Source organism: Petaurus breviceps, unplaced genomic scaffold, assembly GCF_028583685.1.
Source record: "Petaurus breviceps papuanus isolate PSGF00001 unplaced genomic scaffold, PetGlider_PUasm1.0 176, whole genome shotgun sequence".
NCBI classification, from domain to species: domain Eukaryota; kingdom Metazoa; phylum Chordata; class Mammalia; order Diprotodontia; family Petauridae; genus Petaurus; species Petaurus breviceps.
In genome coordinates this window covers 32,696,195-32,710,719 of record NW_027185771.1, presented here as the reverse complement: position 1 = coordinate 32,710,719, position 14,525 = coordinate 32,696,195, and the positions used below count along the sequence as shown (strand labels likewise).

At 39.4% G+C, this 14,525-nt stretch overlaps 1 protein-coding gene and 1 pseudogene across 1 annotated transcript in view; both read right to left on the bottom strand.

Annotated features, from left to right (window-relative positions):
* ADAMTS18 (ADAM metallopeptidase with thrombospondin type 1 motif 18) overlaps window positions 1-14,525 on the bottom strand; it is a 228,689-nt gene that overhangs the window by 69,338 nt on the left and 144,826 nt on the right. The window contains exons 14-16 of the mRNA XM_069085865.1: window positions 5,844-5,974; window positions 5,363-5,486; window positions 2,674-2,918 (exon numbers count right to left, since the gene is read on the bottom strand). Coding sequence (XP_068941966.1) covers window positions 2,674-2,918; window positions 5,363-5,486; window positions 5,844-5,974 — 500 coding nt within the window. The remainder of the gene's footprint in view (window positions 1-2,673; window positions 2,919-5,362; window positions 5,487-5,843; window positions 5,975-14,525) is intronic.
* On the bottom strand, window positions 9,772-10,532 carry LOC138159641 (nuclear transport factor 2 pseudogene; annotated as a pseudogene).

Genomic DNA, 14,525 nt, shown 5'->3' with positions numbered 1-14,525 from the left:
TTCAGGGGGAAATATGGTCATTCAGTGGAATAGAGGACTTTCAAGCATTCATGATGAAAAAACTAGAGTTGAATAGAAAATCTGACATTCAGATACAAGAAGCAAGAGAAGCTTGAGAAGATAAACAGGGAAAAGAAATCAGAAGCTACTTATCAAAGTTGAACTATTAACATTCCTACATGGAAAAATGATCATTGTAACTGATGAAAGTTTTCTCAGCATGAAAATAGTTGAAGGGAATATATATATGGCTACATCAGAGGGTATATGGGCGTATAAATACATATGCGATTATGTGTATATATATTTACAAGTATACATAGATAGAGGGCACAGGTCCAATTTAATAGGAAGGGATGATACTTGAAAGGTGAAATTAAGAGGTGAGAGAGGAATATAATGAGAGGAGATGGAGAGAGAGAGAATGGGGTAAACTATCTCATTTAGAAGATGCAAGGGAAAATGGTTACAATGCAGGGGAAGAAGAGGAAGGCAAAATGGAATGGGTCAGCCTTATTCACATTGAATTTGGCTCAGGGAGGGAATGAAATACACACTAAATAGGGTACCTCACCCTATAGGAGAGTAGGGGGGAAGGGGATGAGAGGGTGGATTCTGAAGGGAGGGCAGGCTGGGGGGGAGGGAAGTTGGAAGCACCCACTTTTGAAAAGGGATGGGATCAAAGTAGAGAATAGAACAAGTGGGAGGCGTTATAGGAGGGAGGGAAATATAGTCAGTCTTTTACAATATATCTACTATGTTAATGATTTGCATTAGTTACACATTTACAACCTATACTGAACTGCTTATCTTGCCAGTAAGGGTGGGTGACAAGGGAGGAAGGGAATGAATCTGAATTCAAAGTTTTAAAATCAAATGTTTAAAATTTTATATACACACACACACACACACACACACACACACACACACACATACATATATATTATTTTACATGTAATTGGGAAATAAGATATACAGGCACTGGGGCATAGAGATCCACCATGACCTACTGGAAAAGTCGAAGGGGGTATGGGAGAAGATATGGGAGAGAGTAGATTGATAGAGGGGATATCCTGTGTGTAATGGGAATGCAAATTTGGAAGATCTTCCCTGCCCCTAGGCTAAAGTGCACCTGAAGCCTGGGGTGGGAGGCTTGTTTTTCAGTAGATACTTCTTGATTGGCCAGTGAGTCAATAAGGTTGTTACATTCTCTGAGCCAGGAGAAGGCTATATAAGCCCTGATGTGTAGCTTTGTTTTGGGACTCACTTTGAGAAGTGTTCTGTGATTTGATCTGAATTGTGGGAAGCCATTGTTGAGAGTTCCCCGGCTTTGAAAAACCCAGATGTGGAAACCCAGATGTTGACTGGGTATGGATGTAATGGTTGGACAGTTTGGAAATCTGTCTACTTGATCTGTTTCTGTCTTGATAATTCTGCCTGTATGCTTTGAAGTTCGGGGTGCTGACCTTTTTCCCCTGAACAAGGTAAACGATATATGTCTGACTGATTAAAGTAAGCTTGTTAACCCATTTTGAGTTGCTTTCCTTTAACAAAGCAGATCCAAGAACCTGTATTGGCAGACAGGATGGGGTGCTTGCTGCTACACTGTGGGACTGCTATTTTGGGCTGGTGGGTAGGGGAAAAACGGGGAGAAAATTTGTAATTCAAAATCTTGCGGAAATGAATGATGCAAATCAAAAGTTAATAAAGCATTTGAAAAATGAAAAAAATAATGTAGAACAGGGGAAGTCAAAGTTAGCAGGAACTTTAGAAACAAGTGAACACTAGAAGGAACTTTTAGGATATAGAAGACTGAATGCCAGAGAGGGGGGAATGCCATTAGAGCAGAGAATTGTCAAAGCTGGAAGGGTCTTTAGAGATCATCTAGTCCAAGTCACACAGCCAATTTTTAATGATTTAAAAGGGTGAGATAGCCTGGTTCAATAATAAGAGTACTGGCTTTGGAGTCAAAGGGTGTGGATGCAAAACCTACCTCTTTCAATTACTACCTGCACAATGTTGAACAAGTCTCTTTACCTCTCTTTGCCTCAAATCCCTTATCTAAAAGATGAGAAGTTGGACTAGATCTCCTTTAAGTTCCTCCCAAGGTTTAAATCGATGAGGAGTATAATTCTACAAACCAATGTTCTTTCCTCTGGGGGTATCCCATGGTGCCTTCTAGTATGATGGCCACTACCTAAGAAGGATGTAGAATTGTGACCCCATCTAAGGGATAACCATGTATCAAATAGAAACTTTATGAAGAGTGGCCCAACGATATTTGATGCTACTCTCAATGAGGTATGATGAGGAAGAATTTATATAACTGTATGAAAGTCACAGAGAACTTCGTGAGGTCCACTCATCAACTAAGGGACTGGATTATTATTGTCTCTCTTCCAAACAGTGGAACCATTGACAACAAATGATGGCATCTGTTTGACCCATCTATTATCTCTGACAGAACATGAGCTAGTAAAAGGCAATCTGAACTCCAGATGGACTGATGGAAAGCCTTCTCAGTCCTGAATAAAATCATAGCCCAGGGGGTTTATTTGTTGTTGTTTTTTTTACTCAGACTTTAATCCATCTGAGAGCCATGGTGCAGAATGATAGCTGTCCAGGCTGATTTTGTAATAAACATGAAAGTCAGAATCAACAGAAGAAGCTTACTTCAAAGACCAGTGTCTCATTTGTGGGTCCTGCGGCATACAGACGTTCAGGGTGATTCAGAGGACGCTGGTAATCAAACACAGTCCCAGCAAATTGGAACTCCCCTGGCCAATCAATAGTCCAATCTCCTGTGAGATAATACTTTTTATTCAGGTTGCAAATTGCAAGATAACTTGTAGATATCTGTAACTCCTGTATTTCAATACTGCGTGCTCCCACTGGAATGGTTACAACTGGATAATATTCTAAAAGAAAGAAATTAAACATTTTTTTGTTGTTTTCTGCTGTCATGGTAAAATAAAATGATTCATTCTCCATTTCTACTTAGTATTTTAAAGATGGATATCCAATGATAGCAATAAAAACTAGGCTTTATTGTTTAGGAAGTAATTTACATAAATTATCTCATTTGATCCTCACAACAGCCCCATGAGATAGAAGGATAGGTGTTATTATTTCTATACTTTAGATGAGGAAATTGAGGCTCAGAAGGATGAAGTGACTTGACTAAGGCCACACAATTAAAGAACCACAAAAATCATAGAATCAGAGAATTCAGAGAAACCTCGGAGAGTATCTAGTTCATTCCCTCTACATCCCTTATAAGTTGTCATTTAGCCTTCAGTCCTTGGAGGAGAAACCTCAGTTCCTATGAGGCAAACCATGCTACATTTGGAAATCTCTAACTCTTAGGGTGCTTTTCTCCATATTGAACTTAAATCTATTTCACTGAAACTTTCATTGGTGGCTCTTAACTCTTCCTTCTGCTGCCAATTCCACTACATTCAATTTAACATTCATGAGGTGCATCCTAGGGACAAGGCACTGTGCCAGGCTCTACTGATGCAAAAACAAAGGAAACCGTCCTTATTCTGAAGGAGTTAACATTCTAACAGAATGAATCTCAAACAGAACCACCTCATCCCTCTTTCATATGTGAGCCCTGCATATGCTTTAAGGTAGCTGTCATGCTCTTCACTCTCCCCACCCCCACCTTCACATCTTGAGCTAAATAAACCAACTGTCATGCGGCATTCCTCTTCCTCATCCTATTTTCTGCTCCAGCTTATCAATATCCTTCTCCAATATGGAGACCAGAAATAATCACCATTCTTCAAAACGGTTGGGACAGAGAGAAGTAGAGGGAAAACTTCACCTCTTTCATTCTTTAATTAATGCAGCCTATTATTAAATTAGCTTTTTTGGCTTCTCTGTCACACTCTTGACTAAGCCCATATCCGTTTTCAGAAGAGCTATTATTTACCCATGCCTATCTTATACTGTAGAGAGAATCTGTATTTAAATCTCACCTTGGCCTTTTATACCTATGTGACCTTGGGCAAGTCATTTTACTTCTCTCAGCATGGTTTCCTCATCTGTAAAATGAGGAAGTGGGACTAGGTAGCTTCTAAAGCTTCTTCTAGCCCAAAATCTATGATCCCTGTGACTCTCCACTTAACTCTATTAAATTTTATCTCATTAGATCCTAGACTGTCATTTCGTCAACAAGTCAAGTCAAAAAGCATTTATTTGTTGCCTACTATGTGCTAGGCACCATGCCAAACTCTGGCATTACGAAGAAAGGCAAAAAACAGACCTGCTCTTCAGGAGCTCACATTCTAAATGCAAACAACTATGTACAAACAAGACATATACAGGATAAATTGGAGATAATCAACAGGAGGAAGGTGCTAGTATTAAGAGGACTTGAGAAGGGATTCCTATAGAAGATGAATTTGAGCTCAGACTTGAAGGAAGCCAGGGAAGGTGGGAGGCAGAGATGAGGAGAAAGAATTCCAGGCATGGAGCACAGCCTTTAGTCAGTAGATGGAGTGTCTTGTATGCATAACACCAGGGAAGCCAGTGTCTCTGGATCCCAGAATACACAAGAGGGAGTAAAGTGTAAAAAGACTGAAAAGGTAGAAAGGAGCCAGGTTGTGAAGGGCTTTGAATGCCAAAGAAGATTTTGTATTTGATCCTGAGGAATATAGGAAGCCAACAGAATATTGGGGTGACATGGTCAGACCTTTGCTTTAGGAAGATCAGTTTGACAGCTGAGTGGAGACTTGAAGAGAAGCTTGAGGCAAGCTGACTCAATAGCAGACTAATACAATAGCTCAGGTGAGAAGAGATGACAGCCTGTTACCCTAACCTATCAAGATCTTTCTAACATCCTGAAACTGTCATCCAAAGAGTTTATTATTCCTCCCATCTGTTATCTGCAAATTTAAAAAATGTTTTTTCTCCAGATCTAGTGTTCTTTCCACTAAACTCCAATACATCCATTCCCTGTCCACTATTCTCTTAAAACATACCAAATAAATCAATATAAATGGTCAAGGTTCACTTTCTGAAGTGATGGTTACCAGTCCTCTTCCAAGTAAGCAGTAAGGCAAATAAAAATGCATTTTGCTTGCATGATGCTGACATTTTAGCTTCCGGATTTCCTTTAAGCACTGAAAAGCAATTGTCTATATATAATGATCCCTCTTACCTCTAATATCTTATGTTCATTTTCTAAGGTTCCTTCCAGCTCTGACATTCTGTGAGTCTCCATTATCCCCTCTATAGCACAAGTCACCAAATCCCTACTCATCAATTTTCTCCATAGGTTAGCAAAGAATTCCAATGTGTTTCCCAACAAGAAAGCTAGATACATGACCAACTACTGATTGAAATCATATCTTACCATTTGCTTTATGCTGGTCAAGGTATACGCCTTTATAAAACTTGCAGGTTGAATTATCTCCTTTGCAAATGCCACAAGCATCCAAAGTTGCTTGGGAGCCCAGTTTGTGATCACATCCTACTGGCTATAATAAAAAACAAAATAAGACAAAACTCAAAGGCTAAAGAATTGAAGTATTTGCCAAATCTTTTATATTAAATTCATAAAGATTATAATTATAATTGACACATATAATACTTTATGGTCATAATGTTCTTTAGCTTACCTTATTGTTATTATTATTATGTAATATTATTATTATTATCTTATTATCCCTTATCTTATTTGTTCTTCACAAGCATCACTATCTGCATTTTAAACATTAGGAAACTGAGGCCCAGAAACTGAAAGTGGTTTGAACACAAGTTTCCTAACTCTGAATTGGAGGAATAAAGATATACACATACTCCTGTGCACCTCAAACAAGCAAAGGATCTCTCACCTCACATATGCCATCAATGCAGACATCATTTTTGTTTGGGGAACAAGGAGTGCCATCTTTCACCTTGGAAGACATTGCAAAGAAAAATTCAAAATTTTCAGCCTTGCAGTAAAGCTTGCATCTATCCTTTTCTGAAAACAAACAGATGGACAGAGAACAGAGTCAAGAACAAACACCATAAGCTTAACCTCTAAGTCATCAAATCACCTAATCCACTCAGAATTATCAAGACCAAGCTCATACATGCTTCTCTAAAAGTTTTTGGAAGTCTAATAGTTATCCAGAATTCACATAGCTCTTTAAGATTTGTAAAGTATTTACACAGGTTACTCATTTGACCCTCACCATTCTTTGAGGCAGGAGTTATCATTATCTTCATTTTATAGATGAGGAAACTGAGGCTGAAAAGGTCAATTGACTTGTGCAGGGTTGCCCATAGGAAGTATTTGAGGCAAAATTTGAACTCAAGTCTTCCTGACACCAAGTTAAAGATACTCTATTCACTGCTTCTCCTAGCTGTTTATATAAACTGTTAAGATACAAAGAATAACTCAAGAAATAAAATATATAAAAATAAACATAAAAATTTATAAAAATAAAGAGTATAGTACAGGTGGAGAGTATAACTCAGGGAGACTCATCCTCATAGGGCCATGCACAGATATTCTCTGCTTGCTTTCAATCCAATCTAGAAATCTTGGTTAGCTATTTTCTGGCCAAAAGTGAATCTGAGGTTCATAATATATGACAAGGAAAAAGTCTTCTCATTTGCTATTGAGCCAGAACCATTCACATAGGACTTGCTAAGTTGGAACTGAATGTACATACAAAAGGTGTGATCCGCCAATCAATCTTTCACTCTTTCATTTGTGCCTTCAAGGAGGCAAGACTGTTGTAAGCTTCTGAGGATGGGGGGAAGGATAGCTGTCATGTTCATTGTCTCCATGGTTCTTTCCTGCTTTCAGGTAAATGACTATTCCACAGCGGACCTGTCTAGACATTAACATTGTGATTTCAGGAGATCCAAAGGTCTCATCAGAGGTCTGACTAGTGACCAAAGGTGATAATGGTGACCACCAGAAAAGTAGTGGCCAAGAGATACAGAAATGGCTGCAGAAGAGGGAAGGTCTACAGTGATCTGAGGACAATGGTAGCTTCAGGGAATGACACCTCCCTCCATCTCCAAACTGGAGAGAAGTGGCAGTTGCAGGTTGGTGATGACTTTAACAGCAACAATCCCAATTTCCTGAGGCCTCCATAAAATTAAAAAAAAAAAGGATTCCAAGGCCAAGAGTCAGGATATACTCCTTTATTACATACACACACGTATGTACATGCACACACACAAACACATGCATGCATACATACATATGTGTGTATGTATGACTACCACTATACTCTCCCAGGGAATTTTACATGTACAAGGAAAGAGAGTATTCCCAGTTTGGAATGAATCTTCTACCAAATGTTCTTGCTATACCTTCTTAGCAAATATATTTTCTAAAAGTTAATTGATGTCTACTGACTAACATGGTGGGAAACACACTGGTAGAGGCCTCTGAGTGATCGTACTAGAAATATCCAGGACTACACAAAAAACCCTGGGAGGGGCAATCAACTGTCCTCTAGGGATCTAGCTCACCACTATAAGTGGGATTTGGGGAAATGACTCTGGAGTGGGTCTACATAAATGAAAATTAAATAAATTACAGAGAGAGAGCCTTGGGAGAGGAGTCTGAGGTCTTAGGTTTCAGTCTTGGTTCTGTCAGAAACAAATTTTTTTACTCTGGGCAAGTCTTATCTCTTCACTGGCCCTCAGTTTCCTCCTCAGTAAAAGGTGAAGAATGGACTATATGATTTCTGAAGTTCTTTCCAATCCCAACATTCCATGTTCAGCGTTCTAAGATAACATTGTACGTTCTGAGGTTTCTTCTGGCTATAACATTTTAGCTCCTCTCATCTTTTCCAGGTACACATATAGGATCTGCCTAGGAAAGCTCTTCTTTTGAGTGGGTGATGATTGACTAACTATATGAAAAAAACTTCAATATACATCTCATTTTTAGGAGGAACTTTCAATGCCTTCATAGAAATCTATCTGTTCCCACTCTAGTGTGAATATGATACAAGGAAATTTGAACTATATAATTTCTTTTTGAGGGGGGAGGGGATTATTTATTTATTTAAAAATTTTTTTTTGTCACCCACCCTTACTGGGAAGATAAGCAATTCAATATAGGTTGTACATGTGTAGCTATGCAAAACATTTCCATAGTGAATATGTTGTGAAAGACTGACTATATTTCCCTCCATCCTATCCCACCCCCCCACTTATTCTATTCTCTACTTTGATCCTGTCCCTTTTCAAAAGTGGGTGCTTCCAACTTTCCTCCCCCCCAACTTGCCCTCCCTTCCATCATCCCCCCTCTCATCCCCTTCCCCCCTACTCTCCTATAGAGTGAGATACCCTATTTAGTGTATATTTCATTCCCTCCCCAAGCCAAATTCAATGAGAATAAGGTTGACCCATTCCCTTTTGCCTTCCTGTTCTTCCCCTCCATTGTGAACATTTTCCCTTGCCTCTTCTATGAGATAATTTACCCCATTCTGTCTCTCCCCATCTCCTCTCATTATATTCATCTCTCACATCTCAATTTCACCTTTTAAGTATCATCCCTTCCTATTCAATTGGTCCTGTGTCCTCTATGTATACCCGTACATATATATACACACACTCACATATGTATATGTCCATATACCCTCCTATATAGACATATCTATGTGTGTATATATATATATATGTATACACACACACATTTCTATTCCCTTCAACTATTCTCATACTGAGAAAAGTTTCATCAGTTACAATTATCATTTTTCCATGTAGGAATGTAAATAGTTCAAATTTGATAAGTGGCTTCTGATTTCTTTTCCTTGTTTAGCTTCTCATGCTTCTCTTGCTTCTTGTATCTGAATGTCAAATTTTCTATTCAACTCTGGTTTTTTCATCATGAATGCTTGAAGGTCCTCTATTCCATTGAATGACCATATTTCCCCCTGAAACATGATACTCAGTTTTGCTGGGTAGGAAATTCTTGGTTTTAATCCCAGCTCCTTTGCCCTCCAGAATATCATATTCCAAGCCTTCAGTCCCTCAGTGTAGAAGCTGCCAGATCCTATGTTATCCTGATTGTGTTTCCACAATATTGAAATTGTTTCTTCCTGGCTGCTTGTAATATTTTCTCTTTGATCTGGGAACTCTGGAACCTGGCTGTAATATTCCTAGGAGTTTTCTTTTGGGGATTTTTTTTCAGGAGGTGATCAGTGGATTCTTTCAACCTCTATTTTGCCCTCTGGTTCTAAAACATCAGGGCAATTTTCCTTGAGAGTTTCTTGAAGGATGATTTCTAGGTTCTTTTTTTGATTATGGCTTTCAGGTAGTCCAATAATTTTTAAATGATCTCTCCTGGATCTATTTTCCAGGTCAGTGATTTTTCCAATGAGATATTTCACATTGCCTTCTATTTTTTCATTTGTTTGGATCTGTTTAAAAGTATCTTGATTTCTCATAAAGTCACTAGCTTCCATTTGCTCCAATCTAATTCTGAAGCAATGATTCTCCTCTTTGAGCTTTTGAGATTCTTTTCCCATCTGGCAAATTTGGCTTTTTAAAGCATTATTCTCCTCATTGGCTTTTGCAGCCTCTTTTGCCATTTGAGTTAATCTAGTTTTTAAGGTGTTATTTTCTTCAGGCAGGTTGTTGACTCTCATTTCATAATTTTCTTGCATCATTCTCATTTCTCTTCCCAATTTTTCCTCCACTTCTCTTATTTAGTTTTCAAAATCCTTCTTAAGCACCTCTATGGCCTGTAACCAGCTTACATTTTTCTTTTTTTTTTTCTAAGAAAATTTTCATGGTGTTATTGTATAACGAGGCATTAGAACATCTAAACAAATCAAGATCTTGGATGCACATGCAGCTGCTGCTTTATCCTGCATTTCTTTGGGTTACTAGAGTAACTTGTCAGTACATTAAAAAAAAGACAACCTCTTGCATTACTTAGTCTTTCTAAGGCATGCGCTGGTACAACAGAAACTTCTCCTGTCAGATGTAGCTAGTCTAATGTCCAAACATCATGCACAACACACTCAAATAGTGATGCCACTGCCACCACAGTGACATTCACCCACCGCAGCCTTGCAGACTTGTGTATGATATTTGGAATGTTCTGAGGGGGCTGGGGAAAGAAGTGTGAATAATATCAGGATGAGGAGAGAGAAGGAAACAATGTGGGCACCTTGGGAAGAGGGGGCTTGGCTGAAGTTGTACAGCGCTAGCCTGAGCATGTCATTGGTGCACACTGAAGCATCATTTAATAGAAATATCTGGTGGAATCCCATGATGGAGTCTTCATCAGCCTTTAGCTGCCCCACCACCATACTGAGTGTTCAACTGTCAGGGGTAGGCTGGTGATCCTGAGCTGTGATGCTGTGCTGTATTTTCTGAAATGGAAGGCTAGACGATTTCTCCATGATGGCTGCTTTGCTTTGGAATTGTTGCCCTTCCCATGTAAGGCAAGATGTATCAATATATATTGATTTTAATTGAATTCTGTCATTATCAAATAACTGGTAGTAATGATGCACAAAGCTGGATCCAATCTGCTCCCAAATTGGCTTGTCTTCCATTCTGGATCCTCACCTAGCAGCAGAAACTATAAAATGAGGGGATTGAATTAGATGGTTTCCTAGAATGAGGAGGTGGTCTCTTCTGGCTCTTAAGCTCTGTAATTAATACCAGGCTCCTGGGGTTATGCTGGGGTCTGAAGCCTAACTGGCTGGCACAATGGCAGCATCCTGCTTATATTTTTCTTGGAAGCTTTTGTTGCAGGAGTTCTGACTTCATTGTCTTCCTCCTGTTCCATGCTTTGATCCTTTTTGTCTCCAAAATAGGAGTGTAAAGTCAGATTGTTGAGCTTGCTTTGCTTCCTTTGCTTGCTCATGTTGCTACTCAATTACTTGACTTTTGAGCTTTTTGCCACAGTAGGACTTTGCTACCAGAAAGGGGAGATTTGTCCCAAATTGCTGGGGTTTTCTCAGATGCTGTAGCTATTAGTTGAGTACCCTCTCTGAAGCCTCCACACACTCTGGAAAACTGGTCACATACCCTAAGACTTTCACCCTAGACAGTGATCTAGATCCAAGCAGGTTAAAGCAAGAGCCATAATCCCTCAGACTGGTTGCTTGGTCCCCCTCCAATCTGCAGGCCAGAAGCTCTGAAGCAGCCATGTTAGGGCAGCTGCACAGCCGCCATGCCTAAGCCACTTCTCCCTCCAGGTGGCAAAGGCCAGGACCGTGCCCCCAAACTCCCTCTTCCTGCAAAGTCTACACTGACCTCTCAATTTGTCTTTGGCATCTATAGGTTGATAATTCTGGAAACCGCCACAGCTGCTGGTGATCCAAAGTCCCTCCAGCTGGTAACTGGTTGTGGCAGCCCTGAGGCTAAAACCACCAGCTCATGTGGGGCTGGGCTCTGCTCACAGTGCGCTAGGCTGGCCCTTCCTGCCAGCCTGCCAGGCTATCTTCAGTGGGAGGTTAGCCTCTCTCTGTCATTTTATGGTTTCTGTAGCACTAAAGTTTGTTTAGAGTCATTTTTTACATGAATTGGAGGAGGTGGAAGCGGGAGACACACAGAAGTCCTGTTTCTACTCCTCCACCTTGGTTCTACCCCCTAAACTATATAATTTCTAAGATTCATCTAGCTCTGAGTTTCATGATCCCCTTCTAAGTTCTACAACATTCCCAGCAAGTGGTCATCCAACGCCTGCTTGAACACACCTCTAAAAACAGAGAATTTACTGCCTCATGCATCCATTCCATTGTTGGACAGCTGTGAGTTAGGAAGCTCCTCCTTCAATGGTGTCAACCATTATTTCTACCATTTGTTCCTAATTTTGTCCTCTGGGGATAAGCAGAATAAATCTAATCCCTACTCTAGGGAATGAAGGCTGTGATACAGCTCCCATTAAGTCTTATCTTCTCCCAGTAAAAAATCCCAAATACATTTCCCATATTACATATTTTGACTGCCCTCACAATCTGCATCACTCTCCAAGCATTGGTAGACAGCCTCATTTATATATCTTCTTCCCCCAGTAAAGTCTGATTCTAATACCCTGGCCTAGGGCAAGGTGCTTGGGCTTTTTCTAGATCTGCTTACACTTCACTGACATAGCCTTTGAAAATAATAATAGCATCAATTTCTGTAGTAATTTGAGGTTGAAAAAAATTGTAATAATTTGAGGTTGATTCACAACAATCCTATAAAATAGGTACTATAAGTGTTGTAGTCTTTATTTTACAGATGAGGAAATTGAGTCTTTGAATAATTTAATAACTTGCCCATGGTCACAGCTAATAAAACATTTGATCCAGAATATAAACCCATGTTTCTTCTGATGCCAAATCCAAAATTTTTTCCACCATATCATGCTATACCCATAATTATCTCCCTGCCAGGAGAAGGCATCAATGGGGGTGGGGGAGGCTTTAATAAAAGATGATATTCACCTTTGTGGAAATCCATAAAACTAAGGGCATAAACATGATGGGAAAAATTTGCAGAAGATTTAAAAAGAGTTAAAAAAAAAACATCCATCCCAAAAGTCATTTCTGTGAGCATCTATGAGGTCAGGAAGAGATTTAAGGGAAACCTTGCTTTCAAAGAACTTAGTGTATCATTGGACTCTTCAGTCATCTCCATGCCATCTTTCCTCACCTCTGACCTGTCTCTCCAGCTCCTGCTTTGGAGTCCCGTGCTTCTGATTGGTGAGAGTTTTACATTAACTTCTCTGGCCCAAACCCACCACGTTACCTGCTACTCTCCAGTCACCTTCATACCATGCCACCATGTATAAACTCTTTTTTTTCCCTCTTTGCCTCCCTGGCTTTCCCCTTCTAGCTCTGGGAACATTCATCAAAGTAACACTACCGCTCCTGGAAAGGATATGCCTACTAATCTCTTTATAGCTCCATTCACCACCCTTGTGACTTTGCAATCTGAACACTCTCCTCCCTAGCCACTGCTTCCTTATTTCTGCAGTCTTATCCTATTAGAATGTAAACTCCTGTAGGGGAGGGGCTGTTTTTCCTTTTGTCTTCGTACTTCCAGTGTTCCACACAGTGCCTGGCACATAGTAAGGCTTAACAAACACTTTTTCATTCATTCTTTCAAGACACATATATCTGATGCTAAGAGTTCAGGAAGTTGCAAGATTTTGGTACCCACAATAGAGGCAAAGGTAATTAGTCCTCAGAAAACTTCAGCAAAGGAAGAATCAAGTTTTAAAAAAAATACTTTATTAATGCTTTTAAAAATATATATCATTGTAACTTCTCAATGACTCCATAATCCCCAATGTAATCTTCCTTTATAAAAAAATGCAGTTAAGCAAAACAAAACAATTAGTCACATCTAGCAATGTATGCCTCATTTGCATCTAGAGCTCAAAATATTCTGTTCCTACTTCCACTTTCTCCTTTTTCTTTCCTTTTACATTGCTATGATCTTTGCCCAAACCATTCTCTTATTTCTGCTTACTTTGCTCTATATCATTCATACCAGTCTTCCTAAATTTCTCAGAATTCCTCATATTTGTCATTTTGTGATCAGTCAACAAACATTTATTAAGTGCCTACTACATTCCAGGGACTGTGCTGAAATAGTATTCATGTGCGTGAGTTCAAATCTGACTTCAGACACTTACTAGCAGTCATAGATCCTGTCCCATCAAGTCTCATTGATAACAAGATCATACTTATGTCTTGGAATTAAACTCTTAAGCTTAACTTGTGTGACCTTGAGCAAGACACCCTCAGTTTGTCTTGGTTTCCTCAACTGTAAAATGGGGATAATAGCAGTACCTATGTTGCAGGGTGGTTGTGAGGATCTCATTTAGATATGATTTGTAAAGCACTTAGTACAGTGTCTGGAACATAGTAGGTGCTATATAGAAACTAGCTGCTATTATCATCATCATCATCATTACCTTACCTTAATTTGTTCAGCCATTCTCCAATTGACAATGAACTCTAGTTTCCAGTATTTTTGCTACCACAAAATTTCCTGCTACACACATTTTTGCATGTTTGAGACCCATCCTTCTGTTCTATCTAACCTCCTTTGTAGATATATTAGCTGTCCATTTTAGACTAGACTTCACAGAATGTGAATTGTTGTTGAAACATGTCCTCAGGAAACTGAACACTGCACCTATAATGATAGAAGTTCTGCCCCAAAGAAGACATGAGAAAATATCCCTCCCTCCTTTCTTTACTGAGTCAAGGGGACTGGAGGTGTGGAACATGACATCCATTGTTAAATTGGGTTGAAGTACTGATTAGTTTTACTAAACTTCTTCTCTTCCTCTTTTCATTCTTTCTTTTAAGGGACAACTTGCCAGGTAGGAAAGAAGGATGGGATACACTGGGAAATAAAGATGATGAAAAACCAAAAAGAGCAATAAAATAAAAAATGTAAAGAAGGAAATATGGCCTCAGTACAAGTCTGGATACTCTTCTTTCACTCTGTGCTCAACTAACCCAAGATTCCTTTGACACAATGGCAAACCTGTTCCAGGCTCCCAGACTCTGCTTCTTGGGTGCTCCATGTGTGCTTATTGC